General features: G+C 37.9%; 1 protein-coding gene across 1 annotated transcript; it reads left to right on the top strand.

Annotated features, from left to right (window-relative positions):
- The first annotated feature begins 600 nt into the window (after nt 1-600).
- On the top strand, nt 601-19,313 carry ASB7 (ankyrin repeat and SOCS box containing 7). Its single transcript, XM_062501279.1, has 4 exons — nt 601-622; nt 2,625-2,885; nt 9,307-9,912; nt 19,102-19,313. Exons 2-4 carry the CDS (start codon nt 2,675-2,677, stop codon nt 19,239-19,241), a joined length of 957 nt encoding a protein of 318 aa, XP_062357263.1. The 5' UTR covers nt 601-622; nt 2,625-2,674; the 3' UTR covers nt 19,242-19,313.
- Nucleotides 19,314-23,498: the final 4,185 nt, after the last annotated feature.

The following is a 23,498-nucleotide window of genomic DNA, read 5'->3' on the forward strand; positions in this document are numbered from 1 at the left end:
TAGTACTTATGTACTTTAGTACCAGCTAATTTGAATAAGCTCTGCTAGTCACATGCAACATATGGAGCCAATGCCAATTTTTTATAATGCTGCATTACAAATATACCCACCAGCTGAGAAGTGTGAGAGAGAGAGCTCTGATTTTCCTCAACCAACTGTCTTCACAGAGATTTGCAGGGAGAATACTGCTGGCCCCTCAAATAAGAAATCCCATTTCTCTTTACCTCTTTAGTTATCCCATCTCTTTCTGTGGCATTTTGAGCAACTAGCCTGACCTTAATTTTCAGGACCATGGGAGGGCTTGAAAGTACTGGTCCTTTACAAGAAAAGACTGTAAAAATGACATCATAAAGTTTGTTGACATTAACTTTTGATCAGATATTCTCAGTTTGAAAAAAAGTTTTCACATCTTGTTTTTGTAGGCATTCAGAAACTAGGACTAAAAGGGACACAGTCTGAATTACTTTTTTTTAAGGGTTTTGCAAGACTCATCATCACTTGGATTCTACTGTCAGTTTTCACCTGCAAATCCAAATGAAGATCTTACTCTTGCAGCTGGAATTTCATTTCCAGTGCTGTTAGTGGGGTGATGAAGAGTGAAGTCAAGCTCGCTGTCTTATAGGTGAGCGTGTTCTGAAGTGCTAATTGGAGTTTAAAAAAGAGCTTAGCAAAAGCTTATTAGAGTCAATAGAAATGCTTTCATTGTCATCAGATTAGCCAAGTTTGATTTTTGGAATATGCTGCAAAAGCTGACCTATTGAGTTGGCAGTTGCTGCTTTGTAAATCCCCTTTCCTCCCAGTCTCAGATAATGAAGTTCACGCTATAAAACAAAACAAAGCCAGTTTCTAAGCCGTGTATAACATATGGAGCTAAAAAGTCTCCTTTAATAACCCTATGCTGAAGTAGTGATTGTTGCCATACATGGTAAGCTGAAGCATTTATAAATGTCAAAGACAGGCATTTGCTGTGTGTAATTTCCATATTTACAGGGTAAGTAGGGTCACTGGAGCACCTGTTAATTATGAGTTTATATCTCTCCAAAAAGCTGATAAAATAACTTCTTTACCATGAGCACGAGGGGATTGTAGAAGAGCAAATAGACACTGTGCCTCTGTCTGCAAAGTTGGCAGTGATTGATGCTTTCAGTTTTCTCTTGTCTATGGATATACCTGGATCAGAGGATAACAAGTGTCCAGTGGGATATGGGGAACTGATTGCAATTTCTTTTGAATGACCTGTGGATCACGAGAATCTAGAAGTCTTTGTGATACCTGAAAGAAGGTTTAGGTGGTGATGAGGGTTGACATCCTAATAAACCAAAAAATTCCTGTAAATTTTAAGTTTTGCTTAAAAGTAATTTTCACCATTAGAACTTTACTGTAATGTTGATTAACTTTGCAGGAGTTTAAATACATTCCTCTTTTTAATCTTCTAGGTCTGTGTTAATACCCATCCACGTTTGAATATTTTTTGTCTCCTATTGCTCAGCATTACCTTTCTCATACCCTGCTTTTTTATTCTTTCTTCTGATATTCCTTTCCATTTTAGGACTATGGGATATAATATACAATGTATGTGAAAATGCAATCACTTAACTTTGTGTACTGGGGAGCAATCCTTAAATACCTGTTCATTTTCTTGCCCCCAGCTAGAAGTACAGATGGTACTTTTCAAACAGAGCATGGATTACACAGTACTTCTCCCTTTCCCAATGTGTGCTTGTTTCTAGGCTCTTTTGCAGTGGCTATTTTAGATACCCTTTTGGCCCAGCTCTCATATTCTCTATCAAGGTAATTATAAATTGAATTGTTCTATGTTCTCATGGTATTTGACAGGACTGTAGTAACTGCCCTTAAATTTATTTTCAGGTCTTATATATTATTATTCTTATATTTGATTTTTGGAACATAGAAGTTCTTTACAGCCTTTGTGTACTAATTAAGAAGTGCTCAAGCCAGAATACAAACAGTAGACTCTAATTAAAAAAAAAAAGGGTGAAAAAGGAAAACAGATAATTAAGTTTTCAATTTGAACATTAGTGTTACTAATACTCACGTGCAGTAGGTCACAGAATTCTATTGGTAAGATATTTTTACTGAAGCTTACAAGGGGTGCATTTCTAGAAAAATAAAGAGTATCATAGTTCACTTACTGTAGCAGTGCAGTGTTGCTTCCTGCAACAGTTTGGATCATCCCTCTGGTAGTTTGGATAATGATTTAACCATTGTCTCTGGAGTTAGTGATGTTTAACCAGTGTCTCTGGAGGCAGTGATATTAACCACAGTGTGATTTTGAAATGAATGATAGGTTCTGGAGGTTTTTCATTTTGCTCATTGCTCGGTTGCTTTAATTATGACCTGCTATTTGATGCTGTAATTTCTGTAGAAAACATTTACTGTTTATAATGTGCAAATGTCCTTTTCTTTTGCAGTTCAGTGATGTCACCATGTACTATGATTTTGCTGGTAACAGTGACATCATTTGAGGTTTATCCTCCATGTGACATCACTTTTCTCAGCATACAGAGAGGCGTCTTAGCATCCCATTTCATTAATCCATTTTTTCCTACACACCCCATTTCTGATCCCAATCCTAATTTATTCCTGCTTCCCATTGCTTGAAGGTGACTCGTGTGAGCTCATGAGGCTCCTGTAAAGGCCAGACTCAGCTAGGATGTTACACCACCACTGCAGGAGGAACCCTGAGCTACAGGAAGAGTTGCAGATCCAGGCTGCCGTGGCCGCCGGCGATGTTCACACCGTGCGCAAGATGCTGGAGCAGGGATATTCTCCAAACGGTCGGGATGCCAATGGCTGGACCTTGCTTCATTTCTCTGCAGCAAGAGGCAAGGAGAGATGTGTCCGTGTTTTTCTGGAACATGGAGGTGAGTTGCCCACAGAAAAAAATCTCTGTACTCATTTGACACCTTTCTATATCAATTTCCACTGCAGGGCTTTCCAACACTGATTAGATAGCAAAATATTTTCTGGTTATCTTTTGTGATTGTTTTTTATTCATTTGTTCTTAATCTCTGTTTATTTCTGATGCATACTCTGGATGACATCACAGATCAGCTTTATATCTTAATAACTTTTCTCCCCCCAGCATTGCCTACGAATTGTTCAAGGAATGAATAAGCATTATGAAAATAGGGCAGAAGGACTCATTATAAAATGAAATGCGCTCACAGCACTCACTACAGGCTTTTCTTCTCTCCTAGGGGGTATTATTAGAGGAAGGCAGATCCTTGAATTGAAATCCTAGGGAAGTTTGTTTCAGAATTCTAAAGCAAGTTAACCAGTTGCATTAAAGTCTAAGTTTAATATAGGCTTTGACAGAATCTGCTAAACTTTATGAAAACAGTCCTCTTTGTGCAAGGACTTTAGTGTCAGCTCATCCAGATGAGTTTTCAGCTCTCCTGCATCCAGCCACAATGAAACTTTATTTCAAGAACTGACTGAGTTTTGTTGATTTAAGTGATACTTATGTGGGTGATGATTATTAACCCTCAGGTGGTACAGTCAGAATTTGTCATTGCTTTATTATCTTTCAAGGCCACCTGAAGCTTTAGAAAGGGATCATCCTAATCTTTTAAAGTGGTACTGGAGAGGAAATCAGTAGATGTTCTCCACGTTCTGATCAGTGCTCTTAAAGAACAACATCCTCTGTTCTAGCACTGTTCTTACCTAATGAATTATGAGGTTTTCAATCCCAAGGAAACTGAAATCATCTTTCAGATGCTTTCTGTATATGAGCCATATGGACCCCTTGTGTTTGTCACTGGGTTTGTCAGCTGCTGGATCATCCTGAAAGTGGAGTGGCTTTAATAGGTTGTGGTAGTGGCACAATCAGTGATTTGTTCCTTAAGAGCAGTGGTGAAATACAGCCTGAGCAACTGGACTCTGTGAATGCACCTGCTACAGATTGTAACCACATAAAAAGGGCAAACCCTCATGGCCTTGGAAGGGGAAAAAAGCTACTAAATTGAACTAATGTGTAACTTTAATTTCTGCTTTTTAAAGGTAATATATGTGGATGATCTCAAGCCTTCAGTTTGATAATTCAGAAGTTTAAGGCTTTAAGTCACATACATTGCTTTTAACTTTTTATCTGTAAGTTTAAAGATGATAAAAAAGCCCCAATCCCTTCTGTGTTCCTATGTATTTTCATTTTATAGATTTTCATATTACATAGCTGGTGATGCAGTTGGTTTGTTTTTATTTTTGTTGTTTCTCTTTCCCATACAAAGCACCAGCTGAACGTGATGCCTCATGAAAACTGCTTGTAATGAAACACCTTTGTCCTGAGGCAGCTTAGAGTTGAATCACCAGGACCAGAAAGTTGAGTAACAAATAGTGTGAGGTTTAGTCATCCACAGCAGCTTCTCTGCAGCCGAGCCTCGCTCCTGAAAATTGGCACTGCCTGGTGCCTTGCCTCGTTTTCCCTCAAAACAGAGGCATAAAAATAATGAGTATTTATCACATAATAATGTCACAAACGAGTTATTAAGCAGCGAATGAGTTGACTCTTACAAGCTGAGTTAATCATGCCACCCTCATTAGGGAGAGGTTTGTGTCTACCTTTCCTCACATGATCTCTACTCTTTTCCCTCTGGAGTGGATTGTTTTGCTGCTGGTGCTTAATCCCATGGAACAAAAAAAAAAGAGATATTGGGGTAAAGGAAAAATTACCTATCTTTTGTGAATCTTATGGTAAAATAGAGAGTATTGGACTATATATTTGTAATAAATTTACAGTGAGAGGAGCCTGCAGAGTTCTGGGGAAAGAAGTAATTGAGATGGGAAGGAAGGGGTGTCTGGTGGTGGTTGTGGCTGTCTCGAGGGGTGATGTAGCTTAGCAGAGCTGGGAATATTTTCGTGGGGGAAACAGGACTGGGAAAACCATAGTGGGCTGTTGCTGAGGGTAGAGTGCTGTGCCTCAGATATGAGATGCTGGAAGGCTCCCAGCATAGCCTGCTAGTGGGATGGAGGGTGAGCTGAGCTAATAAAGGCTGAGGAGGAATCTGGTCACTGACCTGGAAATAAAAAGTAGATTCTTATGGGAGTCATGACCTGTCCGCCTCCTGCTTTTGCTTTTTCTCTTCCATCATTGCTCACCAGCAAAGAAAAGAGCCAGAGGATAGTGTTGTGCATGCAGATTGGCTGATTTGAGTGGAGGTGGTGGAACAGCAGGAAGCTTTTTATTATCTACTGAGGAAGGAGACACAGATAGATGAGGAGAATGCAGAAAAAACAGTCCAGATTAAAGGATGAAGCCAGCAGAAATACCAACTAGATACAGAGGAGATTGGTCAGATAAAAAATATTGGTTAGCAGCTGGTGAAATGCAGAAAGTTCATCATAACCATGGAGAAAGTTAGTTTTAACAAGAAATAGTGATTTTGACTTTATTAGTGTACTTGTCTCATTTTATTAAAGTGAAGATTCTATGAAGTCATCTCTTCCCACCCATAAAAAAGATCTGGAGTCACAAAGCAACACCAAAACAGGCAGTGTAGTTTTCAGTAATCTTGGATCTCTGTATAACAAGTTTTTTTTCCCTTTAGTGTACTTTGTAAATTTTTAATATGACATATAGAGACAGACAATCCAACACTGGACAAGAAATATGTTTTATTAATTTCCAGCCACCACTATTAATGTTACAACAAGCTAAAATCTTGAAAGTGTCTAGTTAGCTGTCTCTTGGTGATACCTTCTCAGTATTAACTCAGCAGTTTCTGGTTACTCATATTAAAATGAATAATTCACTAAAGCTCCTCGAAATGAAATAGTAAGATAAAGTAGCCAAGCAGCTGCATTTATTTATTTTTAGTCTTGCCTTCAAGGTATCTAAATTTTAGTAAGGTCAAGCAGAATCCAGGAGGATCTAGAGAATGCCAAATGCTCACACACCCCACGCCCCCCCCCCCCCCCCCCCCCCATAGCTCCTAAAGGGTGTCTGTCTCTGAACAGTAATGCTTTCCTGGACATCTTCTGTATCCATGTTATCTTAGGAAATTCAAAACAGAAGCTGCACATAGCCATGCTTCTAAACCTTGTGGTCACAATTAAGCTCTAGCTGAGGGAAATAAGCTTGGAATAATAGTGGTACTCAATGAAGCCAGAAGCATTGCTTAAGGATTGCTTTCTTGGCTTTCCAAATTACTGTGATAGAATGACCTAAGGAAGGTGTCAAGGAAAAAGGAAAACTGTCCCACTGAGCTGTAAATTGAAACTCTGAAATATGAGTCATTTATTTATGAATCTATATATCCTCTAGATTATAGTATTAGAAAGAGTTTTATTAACAGTGGACTTTAAATAACTGGCTTAGGTGCCCAACTTCCACATGAAATAAAATAATCGCAGTATCATTCAATGCTGCAGATTTTCCATCTCAAGTGAGCTTGATTGCAGTAATTGGTACTCTTGACAAGCTGTTCCAGGTTTCTGCCATAGTATTTTGCCTTATTTAAGATCATTAGAAGTGACCAAATGAAGTTGTTCATGTTTTTACATTCTGCTCTCCCCATATTAATGGGAAGCTTGGAATGAAAGAACTGTTTAACAGTCAGGATAGAGATCCACTGGCAAGTGCCAGCTTGATCCCTTATTAGCTAAAACTGCCAGGTAGTTTTTACCCCTCTGCAGATTCTACAGGGTAATCTGAGAGTCATTCCCAATCCATTTTTACCTTGTTTGTGTTCTAGGGGGAGAGAGTTGCTTTACAGCACGATACCAGTACTGAAAATTTTAGAAAAAACATACAGAAGCCCCACAACAGCACAAGTTCTTTAGGCAACTTTGAGGTGTTCCCTTTGCTGAGATGGGGACTGAGTGGGTGGAATTTGTTTGTAGCTTCATGCTTTTAGCCTCTGCTAAAAGCTCTTGTGAAATTCGGAAGTTTTCCAGGAGGTGGCAGCAGGACATTGATGGAATAGCAACAGACGTTTCGATCCTGTTAAAATTGTTTCTCTAATCCACAGGCAGACTGTTGGCTTACTAGAAATCCATAATCTTAATAGGAATTACAGGATATTTTCACGAGTTTTTTCTGAGGGGTTTGTTATGGAAAGGTTGGTTGGTTGTGTTGCTTGGTTGCCCAACTGTGAGACTTTTTTTCCTATCCTTCTTAAGAAACTTCTCTTCCATGACTTAGTAATATTTTGGTTCACTTTAGTGGTCAAAAGCAATGACTTTTTGAGAGTAAGGAAGATGTGGAAAGGTGTTGAAAACTGTAGGTAAAAGGCATCCTTACGTTGCAAGGGAATTGTTGAGTTTGAATTACAACAACCACTATAAAAGTGCCTTTAGGTGCACATGTAAAAGTTGGGCCATATCTGCTTGAATTTGGAAATGGCACTGACTAAACAGGCTTGTGGCAGTGACCTGCACCTCATTTGGGGTAGAAATAATGCCTTGCATACCTAATTCAGTGTGGGGGAGAGAAGGTACAACTCAAATATTACTTCTTTTAACAATCTTATTTGGTGGAGGAAGACTCTTCCTACTGCTGTCTCCTTCCCATTATGTCCATTTCCCTCCCCAGTTCTGTCTTTCAGATTGTGTCATCCCTCTGCCTGTTCTCATGCCTGTTGCCCACTTTATTTATCACCACTCAGAATTCAATGTAGAATAGTCTGAGCAGTGTGAAGAAAGAGACCCTGGGAGCAGCATCACTTTGAAATACTATCTTTGTGTGGGTTGTGCTGATTCTTTGCTGCATTTTGGGCATGATCACAGTGCAGGTTAGGAATCGGCCATCCAGTCACTGGCTGCATTTTCCTGCTGGGCTGTGGGTGCTTCAGTCATTCCTTTAGCTCAGGTTAGTGTGACTTTTCAGGGCACTGAAACTTCTGCTTTTCACAGGAGATGAGGAAAGCTGTCAGCAGCAAGGAACGAAACTTTCCTTAATATATCCCTTATTTCTAAGTTTATTTCTATTCTGTGCACTAGAGGCAGTTCTCACATCTTATTTCTCTGTGTAGCCAGGCTGCATTCATTTGTGTGTTGGATTTTTTTTTTGTTAGTTTCTTTGTTTCCTTCCTCTCCGTCTTCTTTTTCCATTTAGAAATATCCTTCAAGTTGTGGATCATCTTTACAGCTGTATTCTCTACTTCTTCCTTCCAATCTTTTCATTTTAGTATAATATCTGTTTTGGTGTTATCTGGATATGATCACAGTGGGTTGGGAACCTTATTCCTGTTTTGTGTTTGCACCTTTGTGTGTTCAGGTGTGTTCAGTCTAGGGTAGCCTGCAATTAATACTGTATTTTGAACTTAACTTAGAGCAGGTCTTCTGGTGCAGATGGTGTCTAATTTAGTTTGGGAAAGTGCTCAAACTTCCACACTCTAGTTTGTACCTTTTAGTGTCCAACAGCAGCAGTCATGGATGGTGGAAGGAGAAACCTCACAGCCTGGCTTGTTGTCTAGCTGCGAAATGGCACCTTGCCTTGGGTAATTAATAAGTCATTTGCTAAACAAGTTTGTGTGTCCTGAGGAAATTAGGTAAATTGATTGGATTATTTTAATTTTTAAATTAATAAATCAGTCTGAGTGTTTGTGTTTTATGAAGGGGAAATAAATCTGTAATTACCTGTTCTCTGCACTAAGAATTAATCTGACTCCTTGCAGAAGTGGGTTTTCACATTCTTAAATTTTTGTGAAACTATAAATTCAGAACAGATTTTAAACAGATTCATCATCTATGAAAAGAGACTTTATCAAGATAATCTAAAATAACATATACCCTACATGCTTTGGAAATCCTGCAGACCACAGAGAAGCGTTTTACCTAATACAGCATTACACCCTAAAAACAATACAGTGCTGCCAGACCACAAAACATCCGCAATTTGGGACAGCAGATGTTTCTACACATGCTTCTTTTTAAGACCAAGCAGCAACACAAGGGAAAATAAAAAGTTGAGCATTGAGAAAGAAATGCAATATTGTAGAGCTGAGGGAAAACTGCATGGACAGAGAGATTTGAGTAATTAGTAATTAATTCCTAAGAGTGCTAGGAAGATGTGGAAAAGTATTTGTCAAATGGAAACATATGTATGTGAAAGAAATTTTTTTTTTTTTTTGTATCTCGTTCTTAAATACAGTTTTAACTTTGTCGTAAAAATAGCATGTTCATAAAAGCAAGAATTAGTTTGAAGTACAAAAAATCCTGTCATGCTATGTCTGGAAAGACTAGCAATTACTGTTTGATTTCTTTATTTTTTTTAAGTTTTCTTTTTTTCAGCACTGGATTACCGTAACGCCCTCTAATTATTTTTAAATTTTATTTTAACTTCAGCTGATCCCACAGTTAAGGACTTAATTGGAGGCTTCACTGCTCTGCATTACGCAGCCATGCACGGCCGGGCGAGGATCGCGCGCCTGATGCTGGAATCTGACTACAGAAGTGACATTATTAATGCCAAGAGCAACGACGGCTGGACTCCCCTGCACGTCGCTGCTCACTACGGCAGAGACTCCTTTGTCAGGCTCCTCCTGGAGTTCAAGGCTGAGGTTGATCCGCTCAGTGATAAAGGTACTACACCACTCCAGCTGGCCATTATCCGGGAGAGGTCAAGCTGTGTGAAAATCCTCCTGGACCACAATGCCAACATCGACATTCAGAATGGTTTCCTGTTACGATACGCTGTGATCAAAAGCAATCACTCGTACTGCCGAATGTTCCTCCAGAGAGGGGCCGATACAAACTTGGGGCGCTTGGAAGATGGACAGACACCCTTACACTTGTCTGCTCTTAGAGATGATGTGCTTTGTGCACAAATGTTGTATAATTACGGAGCAGACACTAACACAAGGAACTATGAAGGACAGACCCCACTGGCTGTTTCAATAAGTATTTCTGGAAGTAGCCGACCCTGTCTGGATTTCTTACAAGAAGTGACAAGTATGTATGTAAGAGAAGTTAATCACAGGACACAATGTCCTCTAAAAGCCTTCTTTGAATTTAGCCCCAGGGAAAAAAAAAAAAAAAAAAAAAGCTTCCTCTCTGCCCCTTGACGCTATTTAAATGCACTAGAAAATTTCTGGGAAGGTGAAGGGATTGTGATACTGGGAATCTCTTACATAGAAAAGGTGCTAATGTTAAGTGTACTTCATTTAAATTAGTTTTGTTTTAGTATCTATAGGAAGCATTCATTTTAAAAGAGTGAACTGTAAAATCTCTTTTATGGCCTTAGCACGCAAGATTTTTGAGTTTAGTTTTGTTGTTTGTTTAGGGGTTTTTTAGTGTCTTGTTTTGCTTTTTTTATTACCATGCAAATCCTCGGCAATTGATGGCTTTTTCATCTGCTCTACAGCTAGGGCAGAAAAGAGCTTTGGCTGCTTTGTGCTCTCCCACATTCCCTCCTTTCCTCCCCTAAACCAGACAACAAAATGCCACAGTTCATTCCTGCAACTTGAAGGGGTTTCATGTGCTGTGTAGCTTTGATTTGATTTTGTTGATGTCTTTGAAATATGAGAGATCTTAACTCGTCATGACTTCTGATATTTAGAAAAAGTATTGGGCTCCTAGTATCCAGATCACTTTTGATTACCAGTTTTTTGGTAGATCTACTGAAAGTTTTCCTCTCTCAACATGGAATGATGTACTAATGTTTCATAATCACAGTATTGCCTAAAGCATTTAGGAAATGCTGATAAGCATTTAGCAGTTTGCCAATTCAAACATGTTAAGATGGCCTGGTAAATTATCATCCAACTAGAATGATCTCTGCACTACAGTGGACGGGGTATTTCATATATACTTCTTTTGTCCCCTATAACTCCTTTTATATTTTTGAATGTGGTAATTTTTTTAATGAGGATTAAATAACCTATATACTCTGTAAAGCAACTCAAAGTCAGTGTGGGCTGGAAGTGAATCAGCTGAGATCTGTTGTCAGTAGCTGACACAAATAAGCATTTGGAATTTAATTTCTTTTTCTACATGATTTGTGGTGTTGTTTTTGTTCATATCTGAAATTGAAAGAATTTCTGGAAAGGTGGAAGTTGATAATAAGAAATACAAGCAATTAAGCAATTTTGGTTTAATTTGCCTACCCCTCATTCAAACATTTCTTTCTGGTTTCCTTTTTGGAAGCCTCTCACTATATAGTTGCAATGTCAGGGATTTTAGGAGATGATATAATATCCAGACTTGCAGTTTTTCAGTTTTATGATGTATCAGTAAGCATGAAAACTTAGGCTGCTCCCGTGTTTCCTCAGTGTCTAAAGACCGATGGAAACAGGTACTGTAACTTTCAGCTTGCAGATTCCATACCTTAAGGGTTTAATGTTAAATGAGAAGTAAATGCTGCTGCTGCAAAAAAAAAGTAGCTTTAATTTGTGGCCAGTGTAAGACTGTTGAAACTATCCCAGTTTTGTGCTGTTGGAGGGAGAACTGGGAAAGCAGTGCTGACAAAAACACTTCAGCTCCGTGCTTCTGAGCAAAATAATTATCAATGTATGTTTACAAACCACTGTAAACAAACTCTGCTGCCCTTTTTATAAATATCCAAGCACTGTCTTCCCTGCTTTTCATGAATAATTACTTTAATAAGATGCTGTATAAGAGATGAGATGGATAAAGAGCAAGCTGGCGTTTTGGTAGTGGAATTCCCAGTTAAGTCTGACTGTGAAGGGAATTGTTGGGATCTCGTGCTGCAGTACTTTGGGGAAGAATCTTTTTTATGAGTTTACTGCAATATGCATTTTCTAGAAAAAAAAAAAAAAGTAAAATTTTTGGACTATTCTTCTAGTGGAATTCTTCCTGAAACTCTTCTGAGGTTGGCAACAGTGCTTTGTTCGTGGGGCTTAATGGGAATTTCAGTTTATTTGAACCTTATACTAAGTGCTTTATATAGAAATCCATAGCTATATGTTCTATATCTGCCTCTGAAATTTTGAAGAGTATATTTGATAGTAAAACAGGAAATAAGTTTTTATTTTTACAGTAGATTAACATTTATAAGGCTAAAAATTAATAGATATAAATTATCAAAGTTATCAAACCGATCTGTGTCTTCAAGTGAAAGCAGTTGCATGCTGCATATAAATGGGATTCTATTTAGTACTCTACATGTAAGATGTGAGTAGGTATTTATTTTTTATACTTGGAAAACATATTTCTACGGTTTCAGTTTCTCAGAAAACATCATTTGTGAATTTCTTTTTGTTTTGGTAGGTATTGTAATCGGTAATAATGGCAGCCTTTAGCCCAGGTCCCCGGTTGGGAATAACAGGCAAGAACCCAAGCTCTCAGAAATACTCAGTATTGGCCCTGAGAGTCTGCAAGAAGATATTGGATTTTGGGGTTTGACCCTGAAGGTCTGATATTCTTCCTGGTTCCAGGTAGAGATTCCTTTGCTCCTAGAATAATTCCAAGAGGAAGTTATTCTATAGTTGTGTTTAAGTATTTAAGCACAAAGCTGGAAGTTAGGAACAACAGCGTTTTTGACCACGAGTCTGCTGTTGACTTGGTGTTCAGACTTATGTCTTTTTCTTTTTCCTCTCTCTCTTTTTTACAATACAAAAATAAGCAAAGTCTCCCTAGGGGAAAAAAAATAATATTGAAGATGAAAACCGCTCAATGATTTTATTAATCACTTTTGTTCTCCTTCTCTGTGTTATACTTTCCTATTTCAAAAAAACATTTATTGGCAGCCACCATAGTACCTAAGATCATTTGATAATGAGTTGGTTTGGGACAGTGTAAATGTTTCCATTTTCACATGGTCTGAACCTGTCTCTTCAGGAGTGTTAATGTGTTAATCTTGGAATGCACTAATGCAAAATAAAATAGAGATGCATGCATATGAAATATATGAAGATAGAGACACATAGAGACTTTTACTGGTACTGTATATATTTATAAAATTAATGTGCAATCACAGCTCTTGATGAAATTATTTATTTTGAAGTTGAATGGGATCTGAGAATATTAAAACTTAAAATATGAATGTGGGAGGTAGAAAAAATGCAAGTGTTAGAAAAATACATAAGGGCTTAAATAAACTTCAAGATACTAGAAATTTCAATTAGGATCTTTAAATAAGGGATTTTTTTTTAAAGTCTGGAAACTTCCCCCTCCCCATAGCCCTTCTTTAATTGAGTCTGTGTTCAGCTCAGGAGCAGGAGAGGCTGTGAGGAGCTGCTGGTCTGTGTGGATGCAGAGAGCTCAGGAAATGATCTGCCCAGAGCAGTGTGATGTGGCTGGTGTGACAATAGGTATCAAAGAACTCAGTTCAGTTCTGGGACAAAATCTAAAGGTCACCCAGTGAATTTAACTACAAATGTTGCATCTGCATTCCTTTTTTTTTTATTATTTTTTTTTTTTTAATTTTTCAACGGGCAGATCTTTGGCTTTGACTAGATAGTGTAATTTTGTGTTTAAATTTATACAGCACTGTTAATGTGCAGAATAACTGAGACAGAAGTTCTGTTAAGGAAATCCTTACACATCCTTCGTCTATATCCCCTGGCTAAATCAGTATAACTTTTCACTAGAATTTTTTTTAACTGGAAGAAGATTTAAAAAAGTTTCTCTCCACGTAGTTTTAACTTTTATGAATACAGAAATGTTGTTGTGAATTAAGTAGATTTCCACATATTTTAGTTTATGGATAATGGCAAAGGCAATGGTATTTTCATGTTTGTAAAGACATAGAAGATCTTTACTGGAATATCAGGCTTTACTTGAGAACTGCTGGAAATCTTGCAGTGATGATTGAGGTCTGCTTTGTCATCCAGTTACACAGGGAACTAGGATAAGGGGATTATTTTATAATTTTGTACTCTACTGTTGACCATATTACGTAGTTGAATCATATTGTGTAGCTATGTATAGTTATTTACTTTGAAAGAGTTTTTTAAGAGGCCTTTGTAAAAGAAAAAGACTATTTTTATATGTGGCATTTAAGGTACAGCCATGCTGTACTCCCATTTGTACATCTATGCTGTACTCTGCAAAAATAATTTTAAAACAGCATAACAATGCATCTTAAGCCTGTCTTGATGTTCAGAGCACTTTACTTACTGTCTCCTAAAAATAGATAAACATTATGGTGTTGAAATTCTTAGCTGCATTTCCATAGCAATTTCAGTGAGACTGAGTTTACAGAGATGTCACAATTTTTTTAAAATATCTTTGCAAGTATGTTCAAATCTTAATTTCATTGCTAAATACACCTGTTAAGTATAACATTGAGCCTTACTGACATTCTGCTTTTTCATACAGGAATTTTCAGTCCAAAATAGTGCATAATTTCTGTGCCAGATAGGCTGAAACTTAATAGACATCTAAAACTCATAGTGGGGAATTATTTTTCAGCGACCAATGAAAACATATGTCAGGCTCAGACATTCTAGCAGAGGCATACTGAACACAAAATTAAATTAGAACTTTTAAAATAACTTGTATGATATCCAGTTAAAAAGCTCTCCGTGTCCTGTCAAGCTAGAGGGATTATTTCACTCTCAATGAACGCTGTAATCCTACACTCATCCCTACATGTCTGATATTAATATTTTAGACCTGTAGATTTTTTTATATCAGCTTTTTCTGACATTTTGAATGCTGCAAAACCACATATCCTCTCCAATCCTTCTGCTGTTTTTTAACAGAGCACAAGCCAGTGCATTTCCTAAACTCCAGCCCAATTGCACCGAGCAGCCGAATTCCCGTTCGGCTCAGCCTCAGTCACTTCCTAGGTGATCCCTTCCTTTCCCTATGATCCCATTTCTGTGCATCCTCCCCCGTGTGTTTTATGGCTGGTGGGTGTGAGTGTCCAGTTGATAAGTTCAATTATCTTTTTCATTTCCCCCGTCCCCTTAAAAAAAGCCAACAAATTCAGAACTCAGTTTAATTGTTGGCAGTAGCTGCATTCCTTCACCGCTGTGAAATAAGGGATGGGTTTAAGGGTTTGCTGCAGAAATAAATACTGTTCCTGATATTCTAGAGGAACTGAAGCGTTGCCAGCGTACATCAGCCTTGTTTCAACATATTTTGTCAAATGTTTCAGAAGATTTTTATTTTTAAGTTCCCTTTGTAGCTAAAAAGAAATTACCAAATGGTTTCTTGCTACTGTTTTCAGCCTTTGAGAACTCCCAGGAGGGACAGAGGCTCAGTCTGAGAAATACCACTCTAAGGTTTTTTAGAGAGATGCATTAATATTGTAGAGAAAACTGTGGGCGGCTTCTGAAATATGTCACTGATGTTATTTTTCATTTTTTAAATTTCTTCTGAAACAGCTTGTCCACTTCAAACCAATGACACTGATTGTTTGCTTTAAAAGTACTTTTCTTTTAGTAGTTAGAACAATACATCAGAGGGGATCTTCTTGCAGCCTACAGTGTATTAATTTCAGTTATTCCCAAGTTTTCTCTTGGGTAACAGAAAGGTCAATTCATGATTTTACATTGTATTTTTACATGTAGCTTTTTGTTCTGAATTTGCAGTGGAGGAAATGAGTAGGGATTCCCCTTTTCCAGCTTTGCAGTACTGGATGAAAGTCCCTAAACAACAGTGTTGTCAGAGACATCACAAATATGCCTTAATGATCCTTAAATATAGACTTAGTGGGTGAGTTAGTGTTTTATTTCTTGGAGAGCATTGTCTGCAGGGGGAAGGCACTGCTGTAAACACAGAGCAGTTTTAACAGTGACACAGTTCTTTGGCCAGGTAGCAAATCCTAAATGGAAGTTTTTTCTGCCTCTGGGATAGAAGAGCAAACTGTCAGATATCACACTAGAAAAATCTTGAAACTGCAAAAAGAAAAGGAATGGAGTTTTGAGTGGAAATTCAGATTATTTTTAATAATTTCTTGCTGTTAAAACACGTTTTTATTGTCCTTTGCTTTACCAGCAAAGGCTGATCTTTTAATAATAATTTTAAAGCCTCATTTCATTATTCAAGTAAAATAATTATTTAAGTGGGGGAAGGCTCAGAAATTTAATGTGTTAGCAGAAGAACTGATGAACTGAAGAACTGATTTAGGAAAACGCTTTAATTTTATACATGCTGAAATCTGCTGCATCTAGATTAAAAAATACCAAAAAAACAGTTCCTCTTGATTCTTTAAGCTCATGCTTTATATTTCTTCTTTTTGGAATAAGCTTTTCTGTCAGGTTTGGGACACTTTACACAATTACATTGGTGGGGGTTTCTGCTTGCCCTTCCAGCACAGAGCACAAGCTCTGGAAGGCAAAAGATGAACTATGCATCTTTTCCCTGTAATTAATACTTCCAGTTTAATTGATTACTGCTTTAAAGCTTGCAAAATAAATTGTCTGCAGTATGTAATGATTTGGTGTACACAGGAGCAAATGCAGAATCACAGCAACAAGGTGGCCCTTCAGGGATGTGCTGGATGTTTTTAAGGTGATCACTAGTTTTATGTGGCTGTTTTGCATGATAGTGGTAATTAGGCCAACCGCGCCTTTCATGTTTGTTGGGTTTTTTGTTTCTTTCACTTTTAATTCTCTTCCTTTCCAGCTTATTTGCCTAAATAACTTCCCAAATTTGTGATGCAGGATATAACCAAAGTTGCTACTTCCTAATCGTTTTTAAAGATAACTTTATTCATCATTTAACTTGTCTTACTTTGCCAAGTTACTAATAACATTTTTCATTTGCCAAACTAAGGTTCACTGACATTGGTCCGTAATCCTTTATTTTTTTTCTTTTTCATTCAGATGCAACCAAGAATGAGTAAGTGTTCCAGACACCGTTTCTAATAAATCACAAATGCATTAATAACCCTGGAATTTGCAAGGCGTGACCTAAGACACCAGCAGCCACTAGATGTAGCAACTGGTGCTTAACACTGGAAATGTCCATTGTTAACACATTCCCAGGAAATATTTTTTAGGCTTATCAGGGGAAAATGTCATACATTTGATAATCGGGTCTTTTTGAATTAACTGATGACCAATTTCTTCTGGGTATTTTAAGTTGTCTGTTCCTTTATGTTCTCTAAAACCACATAGGATGTTAATTAAAAGGCATTTATTTCTGAAACCAGAAATCAGTGTCTCATAGCTGATTTATTGTGTACTCTGCTACAGAAAACACACAAAGACCTCTATAATTTCCAATGCTGCTGTTTGCAGTGAACTTTTGAAGCAGTGCATCGTTTCTGAACCCTGTTTCAAAGCATCAGAACTATTTCTTTATCACCATTAAGATTGCTTGGTTTCTTAGCAAAATAACTTCCCTTTCCCTGAAGTTTGAACATTCTGCTGTTGTCCGAGTTGCCTAAATTCCTTCCTTCAGGTGACAAAAAAAATTGCCAGGAAGAAACGATTGGTGGACAAAGTAGCCTTTGGTCTGTGTTCTAAGTCATGGAGGAAGGATTTAACTAAAAATAAATTGACATTTAGGTGGTGATAAGTATAATAAAAGTATTTTCAACTTACGTAAAGGAAAGTCAAATTTTCATGTTTTTTTTAATTTCAAACCTAATTTCTTTAAAAGCAGACTGAGACTATTTTCATGCATTACTTCTGCTGGCTTGCCCTGGATAATTTTAGTGCTTAAGATAAATCCCAGTGTCTAAAAATTCCTACCTGTCTGTCAGCCCATTTCTATAGACACCAATAGAAGCACCTACATTGTTCAGGGTACTGAGTATTTTGAATTTGACAGTCATCAGGTCCCATAACCAAGTCTTGGCTTGGAAGAAAAAAAAAGAAAGAAAAAGAGGCTTACATAGTTAAGTCGGTGATCAAAATATTGATTAGCACAGCTTTGATGTGTTACTGGAATAACTCCAAAAAAGCTGTAGCAGAATGAGGAAAAAGCACAAAGGCAGGCAGTTTGTTCAGAGGTTTGGAGTGGTTCCCATGTTGGGAGTTATTAACTGGAGTTTTTAACTTTGGGAAGAGGTACTGAGCATGAGTATGAGGATGGAGGTTTATATAAAGGTATGTAAAATCATGACTGGCGTGGGAACAATTATTCATTATTTTCCTTGTAACTCAAAGAATGGCAGGCATGCAACAAAGCCATCAGGAAGCAGATCTAAAATAAATAAAATTACTTTGTAGTTTTCCAGCCAACGCCTAATTATATTGTGAAATTTGTTGCCACAGGATGTTTTGGATACTGAAAGTATGAATGGGTTCAAAAAACACTAGACAGATTTACAAAGGGCAAGCTATTCACAGCTATTAAAGACATAGATCTGTGTGCAATCTCTGGGCTAGGAAGGCCCAAAGGCACCAGTGCTGAAAGCTAGAAGGGTTTATTGGGGCAGGGTTTCTCAATGTCTGTTGTTCTGCTCTTATTCTCTTTCTTTCTTCTTTGGGTTCCATTGCTGGGTGCATTCAGATACAAGACTTGATTAAATTTTCTGAGATTATGTTTGAATACAGGGACCAAACCCCAACTGTTTCTCAAGGAGTTTGATTTTCGGTAGTTTCCTTGTAAGAATGAGCTTGAAAGAGATTTTTTTTTTATTTTGGGAAATCCTTGCCAGGAATACTGAAGTCTCTGTGATGTCAGTAAAGCTTTTCCTCTGTGGACAGGGGTTAATTCACATTTTCATCCCTTTCTGTTTGACGAGGGTTTGGCTTCATCCAAAGCCTGAGGCTTTATCTTTTCATTAGAAGGGAAAGGAAACCCCAGTCTTTAACTCTGCCACAGGATCCTGGAATAACTTTTATAAATCCTGACTAAGGAAACTTCCTAGTCGTGTTACAGCTGAACTTACAAGTTTCTGTCTCATTGTTTCAAAGCAAAGCAAGTCTGAGGGGTTTTTCTTCCACGGATAAGAAAAAATTCCAGAAAAAGTTAAATGGAGGAGTTCTGCTGTTCTGTAATGCATAGGCATGTGTTGCCACCTGGTGGGGATCCTCACGTGGGTAAACCACTTTACACTGGCATCAGTAAAATTATGTGCACTTACAAATGTTTTTAGGATTCATCCCTTGATTTCATTGAGTTCATTAAAAAGGTATTAACTTGTAATTCTCTTGTAATTTTTCCCTCTCCCTGTTAGGAAACAGCAAACCCCTGTCATTTTGCAGAGTAAATGATGTCTTAAAATACATTTAAAATGTGATTGTTTTATTTTTATGTGTTCTTTTGTCTTTTCAGGACAGCCCAGAAACTTGCAAGATCTATGCCGAATTAAAATCCGTCAGTGTATAGGCCTTCAAAACCTCAAACTGCTTGATGAACTACCCATTGCCAAGGTCATGAAAGACTACTTAAAACACAAATTTGATGATATCTGATATCCATGAAGAGAGGAACTCTGAGCAAGTTTAGTTCTATTCCAGATACTGAAGAGGCTTGTTGCCTTGCACAAAGTATATCCTATGCAAATTCTGATTTTTCTGTGAAGTCAGAAGGCAGGTATACACTTCCTTGGGTTTTTTATGCCACACGCTAGAAGGTCTTAATTTTTGGTTTCTTGGTCCAAGTTTACAAGGTCCAAGCTTTCTATACAATATTGCATTTTCAAAATTGCTGTTGGTTTTCTGTTTGTTTTCACATTGTGTGCAGACTTGCTGGGGAGATGGAAAAGCAGCCGCTCGAGGGAAATGGTTGGTTTGAGTTGGCATGCTGAGCAATGATGCAAAAACATAAAAGTTTGGAAATCAAGGCACCAGTTCTGCAAAAGGATACAGATAGATCTCCAGAGCCCTGTTTGTTGGGACCCCGTGTCTCTACCAGGTGTTTGTTTTTGCTGAACAGAGGGAAGAGGGGATAATCAACAGGTCCTTGGGTACTGTATGAATATAATTGGAAATTGAGGGAAAAAAATGCAGTTACCCTGTTCAGTTTGAGGGGTCTATACATTGTTTTTTGGGGTTTTTTTGTATTTTTCTCTTCCTAATTACTGTAGTCGGGATGCCCAAAAAGTTCAGGCCCTCATTCCCAACATTCCCTGTTGAATAGGCTGTTTGTAAGTCTGTTTTTACCAGTGACAGTACACTACAGAGAGGCTGTCTTAGGGTGACTAAGAGGCATAGCCTCAATATTTTTTACATTAACTTAAGAGGAAACAAATTTAGATTTTTTGAAGCCAATGTATTCTGTTGCTCATACAGTGCCTCCTGTGCAATAATCTCTGATGTATGTTCCCTTGATGTGTGATTCCCCCACTATTCCTCATTTAGGGTCAGTGAATTATTTGTGAGAGCAGGAGCTGCTGCCTCACTGTAGTATTGATATGACATTACAGAAATGATGCAGCAGTTGCTGTTCATTATTACTCCCTGAATTTCATGAATGTATAACCTGCTTTATTTCACTTTCAGTTGAGATTTTATCTACGGGTTCTCAGCCAAATTGTTTCCACTTTAGAAAAAGTAAATTGGCCAAACAATTTTGTTTAAAAACCAGTGAGGGGGGCAGGGGCTGTTTTGATTGCTCTGAAATTCAGTTTTTTTCAAGTTAGAGAGCGGGAAGTGCACATAAGTTAGTAACTAAGAAGAAAAGCCCTACTGACATTGAAAGTTCAAATTTTGCAATTCATCTGAAAGCAGAAAATGAGAGGAGTGCTGAAATCTGGCTACTGAATGTGTCTTTCAAACCAGGTATTAAAAGGTCTGTTGCAGAGTTTTGTTTCTGATGGTAGGAAAAAATGAATTTCTTGATCAAAAGATCGGGCCAAAATGTGCAGTTGTTTCCCTCTCTTTATTTTCAAGGCATTACAGACTCAGCATAAGATTCTTGCCAGTGTTCTTTACTTTTATTTTGACATCTGCCTGGCTCCAAAAGAAACTCTCTGATTGATAGTAGCAGTGCTTTTGTACCAATTGCACCAACTGAAGTAGGAAATGAAAGGAATGATGATGGATTTTAAGTATCACACTGTCACTTTCAAAATACTTAGTATTAAAAATAGGAAAAACAAGGTAAGGCAGGTAAACTCATATTATTTAATTCTGCTAGTTCCTTTTAATATTTTATTTAGCTGGACTGCAGCTCCCTGAGAATGAACCTTATCACTGCTAATGGATGCACCGGAACCACGGCAAGCAAGGAGGATTATCTGTCCCTATTGTGCCTGGCATTGCATCAGGTTTCCAAACAATAAGGGATTTTGGAGATTCATGGCTCAGAGGGTTGGGAATGGGGTGTTGAACCTTTTTATCTCCAGCTTGTACCGGTTCAAGTCCAGCTGCTGGAGCAGTGACCAAAAGTTCACATCTCGGCAGTGTGAGTGAGCAAGTCCAGCCTTACACCCTGCACTGGGTTGTAGAGCTTGTAGTGCTTCCTGCTGGTAGTATCTGTGGAGTAGGGACAAGCTGTGGGGTGTGAGGAGGAGCTCAAGTGTCTTGGCCCCTATGGAGGGAAGATCAGCCATTCCAATCTTTGAGCTCTCCAGTGCTGAGACAGGGCAGACTGGCAGGTTTGAACACAAATCTTCCGTTTTCTGACATGAAATCAGGATCTTAAAACTGTTTTCTTCTACAAAAAAAAAAAAAAAAAACCAGACCTGGTATTGTTCACTACACTTGTAAGTTGGTCTAAACCAATGTCCTTCCCCACTGAATTTTTACAGTAATATTTTCTAAGGTAATCTAGAGTATATTTTAGTTGCAATCTATATTAAGGCAAATTATTTGTTTTGTCTGTTGCTGTGACTGAAGAAAATTATGGAAGACTTTGTTGGTAACAAGAATGCTATTTAATGAAGAAATGTGTAATTCCATTATTTATTGTTTGAGGTTTGTTTTTTGGTTATTTCTTTTAAGTAACTGACATCTAAAAGGGAACACGTATATGTTTCAGGCCAGTAAAAAGCCTTTCTTTAAATTAATTTTCATCCTCTCCTCTCCCCAGGGTAGAGGGAAGCCCTCAACCTTTTTTGCAATGCTAAGCCATCTCTTGTAGCTGGTTTCTCACCTTAATTCTTGCAAAGCACCACGAGGGTCTGAACCTCCTGATAGTCCTGTGCACTATCTGTGGTTATCCTTGTGCTCAAGTATAGATAAAGTAAGATTATTCATTGATAATCCTACCCAAATTTCAATAAGGGGGAATTTGATCTTTTTTTATTTTTTTCAATATTGTGCGCAAATACTTTGAAGAACAAACTGACCTTTGTTTTTCATTTGGTCTAGAATGTGGAAGGAGAAGTGCATAATAGAGACTTGTGATGTAGCCTCATTCCGTTACCTTAAAATTCACGGTTGAACACTTTTAATAAACCTTAAAAAATTGGCAAACACACCAAAGAATCAATATGAGTAAAAGACTCTGATCATTAACAAACTGCAAACCTCATCCTTTAAAACAAAGCAGAAAGTTTTTGTAAATATTTATGTTTATAAATGTACAGCAGAGTAAGAGTGTTTTTTAGATTATTTAATTACCATATTTCTAAACTATTTACATTATAGGCAATACTTGTTAGTTTGAAATGCTCGAGTGGGGGTTTTTTTGGGGTTTTTTTGGGTTTGTTGTCTTTTTTTTCTTTTTTTTTTTTTTAATTCACAATCACTCATGCTTGGAATAACTCTGGCTTCCTTGGAATAGCGTGGAAAATTCAGTTTTCTGGCTCTGGTTGGCAATCATAGGAGAACACATCTGGACAAACTCTTCAGATAAATACCCAGAGGCAAAAGAAAAGATGTGGCATCTTTACCAGGATGGGCTGGTTTGGAGGAAATAACCTGCCCACAAGTGCAGCTTCCATGCAATGCTGTGTTACCAATACCATCATGTATTTTGTTCTTCCTTTGCAATGTAAGTTTTTGCTTTGGGTCAATATGAATTTAAAAAAAAAAAAAGAAAAAGAAAAAAAGTTGAACCTGGTTAAAACCTATTTTTGGTTTATGTTCTGTTTATTTCTAATGTAATGTTTTAATAACATAATACCACTTTACACATTTTCTGTCAATGTTTGTCTGTCTCTTCTACTCCTGTTCCCTTCTCTGGGGTACATGATTCTGTAATGCATTTGGAACTCAAAATGCCCCCACAAATGGGAGTTCAGATGTCTCACGAGTTGTAATGTGATTTTTTGCCAGTAAATATGGACAAAATCCTCAGAGAATAGTTTGGGGTGGAGGGGACCTTAAAGCTCATCCAGTCCAACCCCTTCCACAGGCAGGGACACCTTCCCCTAGCCCTGGGTGCTCCGAGCCCCATCCGACCTGGCCTTGGACACTTCCAGGGATCCAGGGGCAGCCACAGCTTCTCTGGGCACCCTGTGCCAGGGCCTCAGCACCCTCATAGTAAAACAAAACTCGCTCTAGAGCTGGGCTTTGGAAGGGGGAACAAACTTGTCCTAAACTGTGAGTGGTTGGGTCTTACCTGCTCAGATTCCAGTACAGCCTCTTCAAGGTCTCCTCACAGGTTCACCTTTCCTCCTCGAGCTCATGCACTGATTAAGATTAAAAAAAATGACCAAACAGAGGCTGCATTTTAGGCTCTATTTACTACTACTAATAAAGGGGGTGTATATGAATGTTCCTGACACACAAATAGAAACTGGAACATTTGAGTTCAGTCACGAGAAAAATGTACAACCAGAA

This window comes from Cinclus cinclus, chromosome 13, assembly GCF_963662255.1.
Source record: "Cinclus cinclus chromosome 13, bCinCin1.1, whole genome shotgun sequence".
Classification (NCBI taxonomy): Eukaryota; Metazoa; Chordata; class Aves; order Passeriformes; family Cinclidae; genus Cinclus; species Cinclus cinclus.

What these genes read in the sequence shown, in the direction of transcription:
- ASB7 (XM_062501279.1), top strand. Translation starts at nt 2,675, where the DNA reads ATGTTACACCACCACTGCAGGAGGAACCCTGAGCTACAGGAAGAGTTG. An exon ending in TGTTTTTCTGGAACATGGAG is followed by an intron (nt 2,886 to 9,306) that starts GTGAGTTGCCCA and finishes TTTTAACTTCAG; the next exon opens with CTGATCCCACAGTTAAGGAC. An exon ending in TTTCTTACAAGAAGTGACAA is followed by an intron (nt 9,913 to 19,101) that starts GTATGTATGTAA and finishes TTGTCTTTTCAG; the next exon opens with GACAGCCCAGAAACTTGCAA.